This window comes from Eutrigla gurnardus (assembly GCF_963514095.1).
Source record: "Eutrigla gurnardus genome assembly, chromosome: 8".
NCBI classification, from domain to species: domain Eukaryota; kingdom Metazoa; phylum Chordata; class Actinopteri; order Perciformes; family Triglidae; genus Eutrigla; species Eutrigla gurnardus.
In genome coordinates, this window is record NC_139922.1 from 15,066,237 (window position 1) to 15,084,418 (window position 18,182).

General features: G+C 42.7%; 1 protein-coding gene across 4 annotated transcripts in view; it reads left to right on the forward strand.

Annotated features, from left to right (window-relative positions):
• The first annotated feature begins 16,239 nt into the window (after nt 1-16,239).
• Nucleotides 16,240-18,182, forward strand: part of clstn1 (calsyntenin 1) — a 36,660-nt gene continuing 34,717 nt past the window's right edge. For all 4 annotated transcript variants that reach the window (XM_084015765.1, XM_084015767.1, XM_084015766.1 and 1 more), the window contains exon 1: nt 16,240-16,446. In XM_084015765.1, coding sequence (XP_083871891.1) covers nt 16,365-16,446 — 82 coding nt within the window. In that variant the 5' untranslated portion in view covers nt 16,240-16,364. The remainder of the gene's footprint in view (nt 16,447-18,182) is intronic.

Consider the following 18,182-nt stretch of genomic DNA (forward strand, 5'->3'; position numbering starts at 1 on the left):
ATCCTTCTGTTATTCTGTAACTCAAGGCCCACTTGCGCTTCTTCTGGGCTTTTAAATAAATCACACGGTCTTCATTAGTGAAATCCTGAGAATTTCTTTACAAGCCTGCTAAAAAAGTTCTCCAAATTATAGAAAGTTTAAACTTTTGCAGTTCAATGTCAAACTTCATTTGTTGAGATGGAAGCTGTATGATTTGGTCAAAAGCTGTGGAACCAGCGAGTAAGAGGTCCTTGAGGTGGGGGTGTTGAGTCAGCATTTTGTATTTGTTTTGACATTACATTGAAAGACTTACATTCTCACGTATAGAAACACTTTATTTTCAATCTTCTTGTCAGATAAAAATGTGAGCGTTTACCTAGTTAACTCCCGGTTACCACCCACGGCCTCGTCGTTCAGATGTTCAGGCAGATGTTTTAAATCGCCGTCTGGTCATGGAGTTGGGACATGGGGCCTCCATGTTTCTCCTGTGCTAATGATGAACATCTGTTCCCTGTCCCCATGCCCTTCTCTCACAGATGCATAAAAAAACCTGCGATTTAGAGGGAGCCAGCTCTGGGAATAACTCAACCAGCTGCTTGCAAATTTTTTCTTCTTCAATATTCATGCACCGCTTTTACGCTGTAGCCGTCATTTACTGCCATTAAAACTTACGTTTCTCACTCGGAACAAGTTGCTGCTCAGTATTCACACAGATGAATCGGTATTGGATTGTGGTGTGACGTCATGCGCATCTCTCTCTCCCTCCACATAAGCTCCCTCTCTCACTGTACACGTGAGCCGTGACACGTTTATCCATGTCAGACAGATCAGAGCCAGAGCTCGGCACGCAGCAACCGGCCAGCTGATAACAGTGTGTGTGTGTGTGTGTGTGTGTGGTGCCTGCATACACAGGCCTACAGCTGTTTAAGAACAACTGGGTGACCCAGGATCGCTTTAAGTGAGTGTTTGGGAAGTACAGGCTCAACATGTACTTAGAGTGGATGAAACTTAAAGTGGCTCTCCATCTAAAACTGTATATCTTTAGTATCGGACACTGTACACATGTGGGCTGCTTGAATTCATGTTAATAACTATGGATTCCCAAAGCACGCCTGCAGCATGATCTACTGTTATTCTCCTCTAACCGTTCATATGCTCGGTATTTATCACCCAGTTGATTGGATATAGCTAAATATGCTACTTCCGAGTCTGATGGAGCTGAGGTGCTTCGAGGCGAGTGGCAGAATGACATATTTATATTATGACATTAATAAACATATATATTAATAGGACTATACGGATGAGAAGTGATCCAATAAAATCCAGGTTAAAATGTTTAATTAGAAAGAGAATTACTTAAATCATAAATTGCTTTTGAGTTTAGGTCATGTAGGATTGAGTCTAAAGACAACAGTCTCCCGTTGATTTGAGTGAAATCCAAACAAGCCCAAAGGTGTGACACAAAAAGTGGATGTAAGCTTCTGTTCAGCCATGGACTCACACATACTATCTCACAGGAATAATGAGCACATTGCTCAGCAGTCCAGAAACAATCAGTGCAGTAAGTAATCAGGGATCTCTGATGTCTCAGTGAGGGAGCGGCCAAGACAAACAGGCCGATCCCTCTGCTGATGAGTCTGAAAGGTGTTGCCAGAGGTTCATTATTTCCTTATCAAAAGTTACTGCATTATATGCACTTTGAAACACATTCAAATTATATAGTCTTTGGACAGTTTCAATTTAACTTTTATCGACTTCTCTCATCTCAAAGCCTCCAATTTCAATATTTTGTAAGTGAACAACCATGCATCCTCCATATTTACAAAGTCTTGTTTCTACACTAATTTATTCAGGTTTTTCCCTTCTAAGGAACAGGTCATTTGTCTCTGTGGGACTTTGGAGTGCTGAACATGCATAGAAGGAAATGATCCACTCAGTTTTATCGTCAAACCATATCAGACGTGTTTGGACAGAAAGAAAACTAAATCCACTGATTGCAATTTTTGTCAATTCAGAAGAGAATGCCTCTTAGGAGAAGGAGTTAGAATACAGTAATATTATTTTATAAAGATAAAAGGTTCTTTTATTTTTTTAGGCAAGACATTTTTTGACTTAAAATCCCCTGAATTTTAGGAAAAATGCATTGAGTTGAAAATAGGAGTTTCTTTCTTAGCTGATGTCTGAGATGATTTTCACAACTCGGCCTTGTTTACAGACAAAACAAAATAATTTAAATATAACTGAAATAATAAAAACATCTTGAGACTTTATTTCTGGTATCACATTCTTCTGGGATAATTGGGCTTTGGACTGCTGATCTCGGTATTTCTAAAATCTTGACAGCTCAAAGCCAAAGTAATTGGAAGGGAGACCTTTATTTTCGAAAGAACTTTTTTTTTTCAAGTCATGTTGAAGCCACATGACTTGCTAAAATAAATCGACCCCATAAATTTGAGAGGAAGGAAATAACTTTACAGCCCAAAATGAATGTGATCAGCTCCACCTTTCATCTTCAAAGTAAAAAAAAAAAAAAAAAAGAGCATGCAGCAGCTCCGAGAGCGAGGAAGGTGGCTCCCTCCAACATTATGACTCAACATTATTAAGCAAAAGCCAGGAGGGATGCAGAGGAGAGGAGGGAGAGGCCCGCAGGCAGGGAGGACACATGCTGTGGGGTAATGCACGGCACTTTACAGTCGCAGACACAAACCTCTGCAGAGACGCTCCGGTCCACCACGAACCTTCAGGTTCTCTATCCTTCAACTCACAGCATACAGGAGTTTATATATTGTATAGACGGTGAAGGAATAAAGTAAAAATGATGAATGATATGTATAGTTGGACTCATTAGCAATATTCTACACACTAAAGACAGAGCTTGGCTCATACAGTATACACAGTATGATTAAATCATCATCATTTTTCTATTATTTTATTGTCCCATCTTTTTTCTTATGTATAGCAAAACAAAGGGCCTCGGCTGTAATTTGTGTTTTGTGCTAATATTAGCATGCTAGCAAGCTACGCCATATGGAGCACAGGAACAAATGGAGACCGATCTATGTCAAACTAACATGGTGAACATGATAAAACATCATACCTCCTAAATACCAGCATGTTAGCACTGAGTGTAAGCATGCAGTCTCTCAATCTCGTTTTGATGATAATAACTGATGAAAAATGTCAGAAAACATGTTGTAATTCAACATTCAACCCATCCACATCCAGGTTCCCCTTTTATTTCTCCTAACCTTTAAAGGTTGGAATCTTCCACTCGATCGTGTATATTTTGTATTGATTTGCACCAGATTTTAATTGAAGGTAGTCAACACTTTTGTATTTGTTTGCTTTGCTTTGCCTCAAAACGTTGCAACAAAAGATTTTAGCAGCTTCCACTCTGTCTCCTTCCTGTGAGTTATCGTCGCTCCCCTGAAGGCTGCTGACTCCAGCCATCTGCTCGAGCTCTTTGTAACTGTGATATTTCTTTGACAGAAGCTTATTTCCACAATATACTCCCTGGATCGGCATACCTTTCCACCTCCAGGATTCCCACTCCAGTGTTTTCACTGAGGGAGATTTATTTCCCGTACGTGACACCGTGTGTAGGCAAAACGCATGGAGATGTCATCTCTGGTTTTTACATATGTGACATGTGGAGAGGAGAACATTGTGGGAAGAATTCAATGGTGTTCAGTCTTTTTGTGGTGAGGATATATCATTGCATGTGTCTGACTTTTGACTCCTATTATCTTAAGTACAGTAAATCTAATACATAGTCGAATGCATATTGTTATATTTTCCATCTTAAAGCTTGTAATGTGTAAAAATTCTCATAATTTGACAGGTGCTTAAAAAAAAAAGGAAAAGGCCAATCTGGGGAGTCCTGGACATCAAAAATGTATTCTGTGTGCAAATATAAACACAGCAAATGTTAGAAATGTACTAACTATTTATGAACATACACACACGTTTCAGCTCCGGCCTAAAAATAACAAGGCGGCCTGTAACTGGCTGTCATAACAAACAGATCCTGGCAGTGCTATCACGCCTGAAGTATGCATCATGTTGACTGAAATAAGCACGAGTGACTGCTGTTGCTGCCGTAGCAGCGTATATACTTGGACGGTGTTAAAAGAAGATCCGACTGCAACAATAACGAGTGTCGAAGCCAACTGCAGCGTCTGAAGCACAAAAGCACCCCTGGAATCCATAACAGCGTCTTCGTCTGATGTGCCATTTATTTTTTTCATCTTTATTTACCTCTGAGTGTAAAGCCACCTGATAAAACTGATGGCTATATCTCTGACGTGTTGGGATGAGAGCGAACCACCGAATCACACCCTTAAAGGAGTCATCACCCGGAAATCGCAATTTCTCTTGTTAAAACATGCATATCTGTGTTTGACCTCAGTTGAAACTTGCCTGAAAGGCTGGAGTTTGAAAGTGGCGCCGTTTTTTCGCTTCTGCTCTTTTTCCGAACAGGAATAGCACACAAGGGTGTGCATTCCTAAAGCACGAGATTTTGATTCTGCGCCTTCGGTGACGTCACCGTGGCGGCTACTTGCATAAGCCCACCCCTCTTTCACCACCCAACCCCGCCCCGTCCGCTACCTGAAATCGCCGAAGCGCCGCCATTATGTTTTGGAGTCTGCATGCAGGCAAGCCCCCCCGGCTCTGTCCTTCCTGCGGCGAATCAACGCGCGCCTCATTACATATTATACAATGCACATCCGGACCAGTCAAAACCTCGCGCGTAATCTCGCGTGATAAAATCGCGGTACGAAAAAGGGTCAGAACAAGCTCAATGTTTGATTAAATTTTTTATTTTTTTTTCGAATAAGTTTTACGAATTGATCCAAAGCGATCCAAGGGGGGCTGGATACGTATAAAACCAGGTGATGACTCCTTTAAAAAGCAAGATAAAGCATATTGTGACTTGCTGGCGGCAGAGCTATATGGGGAACTTGACCCCGGATAAATAATTGGAGTGAAGCCGCTGCAGCATCCCGCTGAATGCTGGGAATGCATAGAATGACTCAGCATTATCGGCAGGAGTTGGCAGGGGCGGACATCCATCACGCCACTGCCACGGTCTGGTGGTAGCCTATAGGAACCTCACTCTGACTATTGGCTCGCAGTGCCGGCAGAGCAGACACTGCTGACTGCTGAGGAAATATCACTCACCTTGTTCATCCCAGGGGTCGCACTCATCTGAAGTCAGATGGGGAAATAAGGATGTCATTAGTGGAATTAGCAAAGATTTGAGCCGTGCTAACGACTGAAACCACACTGACTGTCTGGTATCACACTGAGATCTGCTTTCGCATCTCAAAATACGATGGCTAGTAATTAACGTGACAGAAATCCATTAATGAAGAGGAAGAGAAACGAGTCTCTCCTCTGAGGAGGATGAGTTTTGCTGCGACTGTATCTATGGCTACCGCTTCCTCACTATCCTACTACGCATGCAGGGGATGCATGAAAATAACAGGAACAACACCACTAAACTAGAAACATCCATTTTATTGACCTCTCTGTCAAAGCATCAATCAACTTTTTTATAGGTGACGCGTTAACCTCGCGTAGGTTTTCGCCAATTACCTCACGGTTGCTTGTTTAGACACCCCTGAGCGTGGCGGCTGACAGACCTGCACCCCAGCCTCTGGAGCTGCTCGTTGTGACGCCCTGTACGACCTCCACGTAGGAATTTGCAAATGCATATGTCAATACTAATCCCTGAAAGCTTTATTGGCATGGATGGAGGAAACCCGATGCCGCCAAAGCGTTTCATTACATCAATAGGCCGATGGTGATGCGCAATAATGAACCGGCTGGATCTTTTTTGCAACAGTGTAATTGATGACTGACACAGCAGGAGCTCTAACCTGCGGCACCCGTGATCACGAGATGGTGACGGCGATGAGCGGCCGATGATGTTAACAGCTGATTATCTGCAGGATCTGCACATCCGTGGACACAAACACAAACAAGTGTTGCTTTATTGAGGTACTGTGTATTTTCTCCTTTTCTCTCCTCACACACACGCCCTGCATTCACACTCTCACTACAGAGAGGCGGGCGGGTTCCCGAGGTGTCACTGTGCATGCTTTCATCTGTTGCCATGGCAACGGCAACTGCAGACACAGCGGGGGAATTCTCTCAGTGAATCGTGAGTTCACTGTGGGTTCACTGGCCGCCCTGGGATCAGGTCCTGACCTCCTCTGGGAGCCCCCCAGAATAGTGTGTCAAGAAAATAAAAACAGCGAAATGAGATTCTGACCTGCACACGAAGCACGCTGCTTTTTTTAAACCATCTGTAAACATCCACCGGCTCTGGGCTCTCTCCATGACACCCGCATCCTCGGGCCCTACACTTAAAATTAGAGAGCACCTGTCCCGGGATTATCTTATCCTGAGACAGATTCCTTGAATACCCGGGACAGAATTATCCTGAGAGGGCGATGCAGAGAGGAGGAACTGAGCTGGGGGCAGTTTTGGGAGGGTGGGTGTACGTAAATTACTATTTTCAACTGTATCACTATCCTGGCGGTGGCCTGTCAGGCATGAACGCCGGTTAGTGTTTGTGTTCCTTCATTCAGGGGTTAGATGTCAAGGAATGGGGGCCATGTATGTATTTTCTTTTTGTGTGAAAACCCTTTAATCCCAATTTTTGGTGTTTTAAATTACAGTTGCAAGCTTTTAAAAAGCAATTACAAATTCGGAGTTTACATTTTCTATTTTAAGAATAATGTAAAAAAATAGCCAGAAAGCCAAAATCAAATTCACTTTCCTTAGTCCCTGAAGAGGCTGTTGAGAGAGTCACTTAGTCACTTGTCACTGGTAGCGTTGCTGTAATTTCCTGCATGTGTGCTCCTAGGTTTCCTGACAGGCCGAATGAGAGCTGTGACAGCCTATTTACAGATGCGTCTCTCAGGGCTGGGCTGGCGCTCGGTGGAAATAATGTACCCGAACCTCTCGTGGGGTTCAACACATCATGACATCGTCATAAACTGACAACCCTGAGCGTCTCGTCAAGAGGGTCGCTGCATCATCTCAACAGTGAAATATGCAGTCTTGACCAAATTCACACCTATAAATACACTTGAAGGGAGACGCACTTTTGAGTGTCGCATTCATCTCAATCTGGGCTCTGACTGTACAAATGTGGAAGCACCAGGAGCATGTGGCTGACTGCTGAGACTGTGGCGAGGCTGTCGTGGGGAGGGGTGCTGGATTATTGATGCCTCCGAGCTCCTCTGCTGGTCTCATTTCTGGCTGTTTCCTCGGGGAAGAGGTGTGCTCAGTCACCTCCAGCCTGACAGCCGCGTATGAATTACCTTCCCCGTTCCCACCCTGCTGACACTGCAGCAAGCGGCCAGCAGCTACGCATTTTAATATGGAGACGAGAGGAAGGATAAGCGAGTAGGAGTGTAGCGTGTGTGTGTGTGTGTGTGTGTGTGTGTGTGTGTGTGTGCATGCGGTTGTTGTGAGCGATTTTCTGCTGGAAGAAAAGACGAGTAGTAGCAAGGAAGATGGAGCGAGATGAGAGGAGAGATGAGGCCATGCGAGTTGGAAATCAATAATTAAAAGGTCATGTGGAAAGAGAGAGAGACACAGAGAGAGACAGAGAGAGAGAGAGACGGAGGGAGAGAAGGTCTTTTAACTAAATAATACCTTAATCCTCCATTAGCATGCAGCAGCCAGAATCTCCTGCTTCTTCGTCACGTGAGATCACAGGGGATAGCAGCACCGAAGCACCCTGGGATTTATTCATGCAAAACTTCCATCCTGCTACATGAGTGCACACATGCTATATATACATATATATATATATATGTATATATGTATATATATAGCATATGTGCACTCATGTTCACATACTGAATATATACACACTGAAAATCCATGAATTTCTTCCTCTGAGAAGGCACACACAGCGAGGTGTTGACCAGCTTCAATGTCCAGATAAAAAAAATCGATTTATTTATTCAGTCACAGAAAAATGTAATAATCATCCTACAAGTCTAGCTGATAACATCGCTGTGAATCTTTAAACAGGCCTTGAAAATGGTGTATTAGTAATATGAATATGAGCTGAATATTATAGTGAAAAGATTAAAGCCTTCGTCTGCCGCCTTTGAACGAGTCCTGGGTTTGGTGTTACCCTTTGTGTTGTCTGTATGTTGTGCAGACTTAGCAGCGCATTAATTAATTAGCAAATAAATTAAATCAGCCAATCAAATGCCCCATTTAGACTCCCAGCGTGATCAGTAAGTGCATCGCTGGCAGTCGAACTCGGACAAGAGTCTTTTGTAAGGAAAAGGCCAAGCTTGACAATAATCTATAATGAATTAACAGAATTAACAGAATGGATGCATTAGGAGCAGCTTTCCACCTTCCTGAGCATGGCGTGATGCACTGATGCGTTAATTCTGATAAGCTTAACGAGAGACGTTCTGAAAGGGGGTAAAAGATCTCTAGAAGTGGCATGGCATGACAACCCTGAGGATCAGCAGTCGACTTTTATCAAAGCTCAGAGTAATTTCCCGTTGCTCTAGCTGGAGGGATCGTGAACTGAGTCTGACCATTTTACTTGCTCCCCGTCTGTGGCGCTGAACTGTTCGGTTAATAATCACAGATCTCGGTTAATGGCGGGCTAACAACATAATGATGAGCAGCGAGGGAGCAGGAACACCGTAATGGGACCTGAGACACAATATAGCCAAGCAGAGACCCTGATCCTTCTGTGTGATTAACCCTTTTAAAGTAATAATAACAAATATTTTAGGTTCTTCTTTCTTAACTGGTTTGCACTCTGTTAGTTTGGGCTCCAATATCATTTGTCATCTTATAATTTAACCATTTTTTTTTTGGTTGTGCGGTCATGTTTCAGGTCAGGTCAGAGGCGATGGAGTACACGCTGGCCCCGAGCCATTTTAGCCTCCTCCACTTTAATATCGCCCACTCGCCAGACGAGCCTCCTTCAAGGGTAATGAGGGAGCAGATCGCTCACTTCCTCTGTCTGGGCAGCAGCTTTTCTCATACACAAACAGAGGGATGCAGATTTTAATCACAGACATGCCTCGACTTGTGGGCTGTTAAAATGAGTTGTTAATATCTTTATCCGGTGTGTGGGTGTACACATGCGAGCTTCTGAGTGATTGTTCCCAACCATTTTTTGTGTGACTGTCCCACAGCTCGGTCAGATGAAGGACAGCCCCCCTTTATCGTCACCAGCCATCCAGTTCCACATGTTCAACTTTTAATTAGAGAAAAGAGGACATTATACATGCTTTTCATACAGTTTAACTTCTTTTGGTCAATTTGGTCACATTAACATTTAGATTAGATTCCAACCATCCTTTAATTTTTTGCTAAATGTTTGCTAACCCTAACATATTTATTATCCACAGTATCTTAAACATGCATCTACTGCTTTTAGGTTTTTCATCGTTTTCCCAAAAATGTTTAGCAACTATTTAAAATCCATCACTTACTTCAACCAGGTATGATATTATAGCAAACTAGCCATTTATCCAATATGTTGAGCTCTCTTTCAACCATCTATCCATGACTTTTACCATACTATTAACCATTTATCCATTACTGTTAGCTAACTAGCCATTTAGCCGTTGGGTATTTAGACCTTCTGCTAACCTGCTATAGTTTCCACACTGTTTCTACATTATTTATGTTTAGTTAACAGCTCTGGATATATTTTTGAAATCAAATCGTTATTTCTATTTTGTCATTAGTTGAGTTACACTATGATTTTTATACCCCTCTAGCACCTGCAGCACCTCGAGGACCCTGGATTATGTAAGTACGCAGGTTGGTCTACGGTAGGCTACTGTGTATAGGTCTGTATACACACTTTTCTAGCTACTACTTAAAGACAGAGTTGGTCATTTGGAGAAACCATAGAAACTTTGACTTTGAACGCATCGCTGAACCGAATAAGTCCCGCCCCCTTCGTTCAGACCTCTGTTCAAAGCCGCTCCCCCAGAACGCCAAATGAATGCTTAAGATCAGCAGAGTGCAATCAGGAAGTAAACATTGACAGACAGGCAGGCCGTCCAATTATTTTCTCTGGCCTGACGTTTTTGATTGGACGGGGTTTTTACAGTCCTGCTACGGCCACAGATGACATTTAAAAAAAAAAATGATGTCAGAGGAATTTCATTTATTCATTGCTATCGGTATGTTATGAGGATTTCAAGTAATATAACAGAAAATGTTTCTGAATAGAATCACCTACTCAACCTTTAATTAACATTTGAATGCAAAAACTTGACAATGTGCATATCCATCAGCTGTCATCCTCGGGGACTTTAATTTTCAGTGTTCAAATGGAAGTCTCTGGGGAGCCAGAGCACCCTGCCTGTCACAGATGAATGATTGGACTTACTGTGACAGCCACGTCAAAGCCCCCTCCCTAAACTCCACAAGGCAATAAAGCCAAGTAGGTGATAGTTTAACTCCAGCGTGACCCACGGTATGAGCCCTCCCAATGGCATGTCAGAGGTGACCTTCTGTGAGGGTCAGGGGTCATTGTCTTGAACATCAAAATCCTCCGAGCAACCTGATGCCCATCTGGAGGAATCCATCACACGTGGGCAGCAAACAGAGATGTCGTATTCTGTTTCCCGACGTGTATAGCGAATGCAAATGCAATCAAATGAGTTTGACATCTGATATCTGCGATAAAACCTAAAATATGGCTCTCGTGAATATGGATGTGGCTTAAGGTGCCGACTTAAATTTGAATCCAGTCCTTGAGCCCTATAGTGATGCCTGAAGTATTCTGTGAGGTTATCAAGCCTCCATCTGTCCGGTTCCCACTCACTCCTCCTGTGTGTTTTGAGTGTCCTGGCCTTGTATCATATATAACAATGGGGCCTGAGACACAGCTGAAACACACAAAAGGGCCACATATCCAGAGGCTATTTCACAAGTCAGAGATTGTCTAGCGTACGAGGCTTTGGGGGAGATGTTTATTCCTCAAAAAAAGGGCTTGATGAGGATGTGCATATGGAAGCACGGCCATCATCAGAAAACTCTCTCAGCAGCTCCTTTGTTCATAAACCAAAATAGACAGGCAGGGCTTTTCATATCATCAACGTGGAAATGAAAGGGAAAAAACAGGGAAATAAATAGCTTTCTTGTCTCATGAGGCAAGTTGCCTGTGGTAGTGACTGGAGTTGCACTGCAGCTTCTGATGAATGAGGGCAGGATTAGTACAAAATTAAATCAAATAAAGTAAAAAAACAACTGACAGGGCATTTTCAGGACCTTCACAGTGAGAGTATGTTCACATGGAGGGAGAGTGTGGTTAATAAATGACTGCGAGCGACATCCCAGGCTGTAAGATAAATGGGAGCAACTTAAGTGGAAGGGAATCAATCACAGAGGTTTTAAATGTCCCCTGTGGAGAATGTATGAATTAGACAGCAGAGGCAGCTTAAAGGTGCACGGCTTCCAGTCCCCTGTGTGGTTTGTAGCCACACTCCTGCACATACTGGCTTAAAAAAATAAAAAATAAAAAAATTCCTGTGAAAGAAGTTGATAACAACCGGAACTTCTAACGTGAGATTTAATTTCCCCCCCAGCCAAGGATTTAAAAAATGTATTCATGAGCAAAGTCAAGCATGCGACCATGCTGAAGCAGAAGAAAAAGATTGAAGTCTTGCTGTATATGAAATTAATCTTTCAACAAAAACTTAAAATTGAGGTCCATAAATGTATGAGGTTGCACACATTCAGGTTTTAAATGGGTATATATTTGATTATCAGATAAAGAATTTGAGAGTGATTAAAATAAATTAAGGCAAATTGTCTGCAGAGCATTAATCCTCTAAAATAAATTTCCCTAGCTCTTCCATTGGCCCTTTCAAATACTTGCTCAAAACGAATAATTGGCTTGTATACATCAACATAAAACCATGTGTAAGAAAGTAATCACGGAAAAGCGTTGGCCTCTCTGAGCAATTACGTCCCGTATCTGTGCTTATTATCAGGAAAGTGGAACAGAAAGGGGAAGCATCTTCTAACCGGGGAGGAAAAGGAAAAGTCTGCGGTAGTTCTAGACACGCTGCAGTCCGGACACGATTAATGGTCACGACCACTTTGATTCCCTTGATGGCAAAGTCTTTTTCATGCTCCGTCTGCTGCCAGCCACCCACCCACCGTGAAGATGTCTCTGATAACGCCCCCCCCTGTCAACACTGGCAAAGCGTCTCACTGAGGCAGAAGGAAGGAAAACTGACGTGGAAGGATTCTGAATAATGAGAGCATCCGTGAGGCATTCGTGACCTTCGACCACGCAAATAATGTGGCGTATTAATCCCCAAATCCTTGTCCTTGGGCCCGAGAAGGAAGCTCAGGCTCTGAGATGGACGTTCAGGATCTCTCCCATGCTGAGCAGCCAGGCAGAGTGCTGTTGCTATGGATAACTCATCGCTTATTTGTCAGAATGTTCTTACATTTGTAGAAACTAATCGATTAATCAACACATAATGGATAGATGTGTTAGCTGCCACTCTGCATATGACACACATCTGTATCAGGCCTATTTTACTAGATAATTATGATAATAATAATAAATAATAATTATTATTAAGACAAGAACTTCTGTATACATTGGTCACAGCAGACACTTTTGTTTCTCGAGCCTCTTCTGCAGCATTCCTTCTGTTTCCTCTTTAATTAACTGCTTTTAAGTGACAGAAGAACAAAAGTCTGCAGGTTTTAACTGGTCCAGTAGTGAGTAAGTAGAAGGGCATGCGTGTATCTTACAGCAATTCTTTTCTTGATAAGTTGTAAAGTATATAAACAATTTAAAAAATGTAAATAATAATAATAATCATGTCTTTGAATAACACTACAAACCAAATGTATTAAATATACTATAATGTGAGAAAGAAAAGCAGCACATTTTTTAGGAGCTGGAATCACCATTTATGGTTGAAAATTGACGTAATTGATTAATCTGTTATTTTTAAATAAAATGTCATGTAGATGTATGTACCAATCACTCATTTCAATTTTTTTTTTTTTTTTTTTTGTCAAATGTTGACACCTTCACCTTACTGTGAGGATATTTAACCCCAAATAAGATGACACATGTCAGTTTTATTTGAACTCTCGATTTGGTTAATGAAAGATACTTTCTTCAAAAAATATTTTACATCTTTTTAAAATGTCAGATACAATTGTTTATTTAAGTATGCATTTCTTAAAGGTTCGGTTCACCCAAATACTTACTCACTTAGCACTAGGCATGCACATTTAAGGTCACAGTTTTCTTATGGACTATTTTTCGGTTGAATATCATTCCAATGAAAATTTTGCAGCGAGGTCTGTGGGCGATCCAGATTAACACGGCCATTGTTTCACATCACACAACTAAAATATCACAGACGGAACCTCAATATCTCAAAAACTGAAAGGGACTCTGTGGATAATATTGCTGGTGATAGTAGAAAAATATTTTTTCTCATAATTTGGAGTGAATACCCTTTAATATGTGGCATTCAATGTGTAGTAGATGACACCTTAGAATGGTGAGAAAACAATCATTAACTCACAACCTCGCTGCAGTTTACAAATGAGAAACAAAGTGATTGCTAGCGAGCTTACAAACCACCAGCAGTCATGGCGGTCACTCACGGCAGTGGGTGAGGTGGTCTGGAGGAAGTAACGCCTTTCTGATCATTCACTGATGTCTCACACCTAAACGCCATTGTCCCCCAGAGGAATGATAACAGCCACTCTGTCTCTTCCCCAGAGAGCTGGGGGGGAGCTTCCACTTTCTCTCGGCCACTTCACTTATTGCCAAACTGGAAACAAACAGGCATTGTGTTTCAGCTTTGCTGCTGCCCTGATGTCCATAGACTGTCTCTGTTTATAGACCCGTCACTAAATTGTGGCCTCACACAACTATGTCCATTCTCTGCCGTTTCTCCGTGTTAATTGCAACTACTGAGGCTGCTCTGAGGTCTAATGGATGCTGTTTGATCTCCATCTCTATATGTTTTGGGTGTCTTTGGGGAGCAGCTTTTCAAATGTTACTTTTTATCATATTTCACAAGATCCTCTTTGATTCCTACAAAAAAAAAACAAAGGTGCACGAGCAGAAAGGTTGCTCAGTATTATGCGGAAAGCAACTGATGTCGTAATTCTCTGATTGGGCTGCATCCTCCTCTCCTCAGGGGTGCTATCCATATCTGAGGGTGTTGATTAGATAGCACCCACCCACCTACATTTGCAAGCCAGGCCTCGCTACTCTCACATTATCATGCACTTGTTGTTGTGTGGTTGTGCTGCAAGGCGAGGACAATGCCCACCTGATCATTGTGATGCTCATTTTCATTGAATGTTGTACAAGTCTCTTGCTGATTTTGACTTGGGCCAAAATGAAAGCACACCTCAGATTGAAGATTTCCCAATTTGTCTGTCTGGATCAAAGTCAAACAACTTTTCGGGCTTGAGAGGCATATAAGCATTTCCCCGCATTTCAGTTTGTCGCTGTAGTTTGGGGGTGTCATGTTGTTGAATTATCCTTTTTCTTTTTTTAATGATGCCTGGGATATGTAGCTGGGGACCTCAAGGCAGGTTGGTCCACCCTGAACCCTTTAAAGGGGACTAAAACATATCATTTCTGTCCACCAACTATTATAGAACAAACACATTTATAATGCAATCTGTCCTTGTCTTCAGCCAAACAGAAACCTTAAAGGGTCCATGTTGGCCCCTGAGCTTTATCTGTAAGTGTTGCGTTTAATTCGGTCATGCACTTCTGATTATGATTAACACTGGGTGGGTATTTCCTCAGAGACCCCTCTGTAGCACCGGTATATTCAGCCTTGCATTTGGCCACCGCCTTCGCTCTTAGTTTAGCCGGCTGTGCTAAACTAGCTGCATGCGCTCCCACAATAACAGTATTGACGTCACTGGCCATCGCTGGACAAATGCTGCATTCACGTTCTCCTCTAAAGCTTCGATCTCTGAGTACTTGAGTTGTGGATATGACTTCAAATTGAAGAGGGGAAGCAACAGAAATGACCCCAACACTTTAATTCAGGTTGAATGACAAAATACTTATAAATCACTTATATATTTAAATGCAACCCGTGTGTCCTTGGTGTTTTCACTCTCCTCGAACTGGTCAAGCAAAAAAGACACTTATTTATATCTAACATGAATGAATGTGTAATATGTGTCGATGTTCCTCCCCAAAAAATGCAAATAATGTATTCACACTGACTATTAAAGGATGCTGTCTGAGCCATATCTGATGCTGGTGAGCGTGTGCCGACTTTTTTTGAGTTGCCTCAGAGATCTTGTTTGTGAACACAGAAGTTGGGCTCTGTGAGCGTCACATCAGCTCTTTACACAAACACCTGCAGACAGAATATGTCAAACGTGCCACGTAACACAGATTAATTTAGTCTGAGGTGGGAAGTGGAGCATAACTTTTGTTTGGTGTTTGTTAACACTGGGAAATATTTATTTCACAAGTTAAGCGATACCTTCTTGATGCCAGTTTGTTATGCTGTTAACCTACATGTTTGAAAAAATAATAGTTTTATAACATTTGGCAGCTTAATTTGAATTCATATGGGGGACTATGGCTTAAGAGAACAAAACTGACCTCCAATGCATTAGGGGATGACAATTACCTCTTATAGGCCCCGATTACTCCACCACTCCTCGTCTTTGAGCAATTGTTTTTCCTGTGTTAGAATACAGCCTATCTACAGATTTGCTGTGCTGTAATTTTGAATAATACTTTAAATACAAAACTGAAATAATGTGGCCTCACAATCGGGTACCAAAGCATCCTTTATTATGTCAGTTGATATTGTGCTTTAGTATTGCATAATTAGACTACCACAAACCGCCATGAAATAAACAGGGAGCTCTGAAGGCCCCTAGAGTGTAGGGGCTCCTTGCCCACAGTAAAAAAAACTGTGTACTTGTATTTATTTTTGAATGTACTGTACATATTAGCCTAATATATTATATGCACTCTGTGGTTAGGTATCACATAAATTGCCTGTCATGGTGGACGCAAGAATGCAACACACAAAAGAAAGAATGTGGTGATGAGTCGGTGTGTTCACAAATGCCCGACAGTCCCTGAACGCGGCGGGCTGCAAAACTGCGAGAGAAGCGGTGATTGAAGGGGAGAGCAGCAGCAGCAGCAGCACAGCAGCAGCAGCAGAGCGGCGGCGGCGGCGACGGCCATCTTAGAGCTACCGTGGTAACCGAGACACCTCTCCTGGATTTTATCTTTCTTGTTGGAGAGACACCCCCCCCCCCCTGACCGACGAGGGAAGAAGAGGGTTTTTTTTTTTTACTTCGCCGCGGTTGAACTCGAAGTCGGGATGCGGTTCCGAGGGAATACGCAATTTGCATCCGCTGCCGGACTGGTCCTCGGACTATTATGCGCGGTGGAGGCGGCTAAAGGTAACTAAGCTGGGGATTTGTGTCCCGTCGTGTGTGTGTCTGCCTGGCTTTCTTTGTGGTTTTGGGTAAAAAAAAAACCGTTGTGGTTGTAAGATAACGGCTCTCCGGAGCTCCGTTTGCTCCCAGACGCCGAGGGGGGATTTAAAGAACGGACGTTAGCTAGTCTGTGCGGGTCCTGAGGGGATGTTCAGGGACCTGTTCAGGGATGGTCCAGCTCCGGAGCCGCAGCGGATGGATGTAGCGGCAAGTGCGTCCCGCGATGTTGCATCGATAAATAAAACCCCCCACAGAATAAACGTATCCTCACGACAGTTATCATCTGTAATAGATCACCGTTAAGCATTAAATCCCGAAGAAGGCTACTTTTGGAGATGATATCGAGGCCACGAAAACGACCCCCTTCTGTCATCTGCATCCAGTCTATTTTGGGGGCCGTTGGTTTCTTCTACTGGCTTCTCAACAGATAGAAGATTTTATTTCAATAAGTCGTTTTTTTTGGCGTATTTCTCACCCTCTGAGATTGTTTTGGACTTGGTTGTGTCTGGTACTCATCTCGCCCTTAAAAAAACATATCTTTACATTTAATTCAAGTGATGATCTTTATTCAGTGTTATCAAACCACACGGGGGTTTATTCTTCCTTTCAGCAGGCCCGATGCTTGCTTTGGCAACCAGGACGGAGCTGGGTTGGCTACGCATTGCAGATCTTCTTCACAAGCCCCTGTGTTGTCGGTGGATTTAATAATTTATGTGCTGTGATCACAGGCTTAAGTAAAAAAAAAAAAAAAAAAAAAGCCCTCTTGTAGGGCCTATTTATGATCAGAGACTTATGGAGAAGTGAATGTGCAGTGTCACTGATGGACACCATCACAAAGTAAAAGGAGAGCCATGCTTTTATTTGCTGCAGGGCGGTCCACCTCCCTCCCTAACAGCCCTGCTCAGACATGAAACCCCCCCTCGCTGTGTGGATTTATAGACTGTGTTTTCCACGTTAAACTCAATCCACTGACTCTCCAGTGTGAGCCTCCAGTTTCAGGGTGTGTGAAGGCAGGTGCGTATTAGTCACCAGGCCGTATCAGCATGCCGGGGCAGTCGCTATCGCAGGAGGTGTTACACCCAGTTTTATAATATATGGACCACAGATTACCCATCAAAGTCTGCACAGGGGCTTCTTCCCTGTTGCCATGTGAAGCAGCCGGGAATGCACAGAACAGGGAGCATTCAACTTCAGGTCTTTTTTTCCTTCAAAAGGAAAAGGCCTGGTATAGCGAGTGGACGTTATGGCAGAGCGTGTTTATAAGTGCACCTGCTGACTTCCCTGCTCTTATCAGGAGACCTGTGAAATCACCATCTTGGTGCGTGGGCTTATCTTTTATTAACCAAAGGTCACTCGCATGTTTTGGTTTCTTTTCTTTTTTGATATCAGCAGTCATTGCAGTGGATGAGGAGGAATGTATCCCCCCCCCCCCACAAAGTCACTTTTTCCCGGTTTTAAATTTCTACAAAATATTTGATTTTTATGACTAATGGAAGACTGAGCTTTGGCCAATCGGGTGAATTTACCACCGTTGGCGAGAGATGTTGTGGTCCTCAGCCATTCGCCTACACGAACGTTGATCTCTGATGACGTGGCGACAACAAACCTTGAAGCTTCTTTTGATAAACAATGAGTTTTCGATGTAGATTTTATGATTCTTTGCACTACCAGCGAGAAAATGTAAGTGTGAGTGTTGCAAA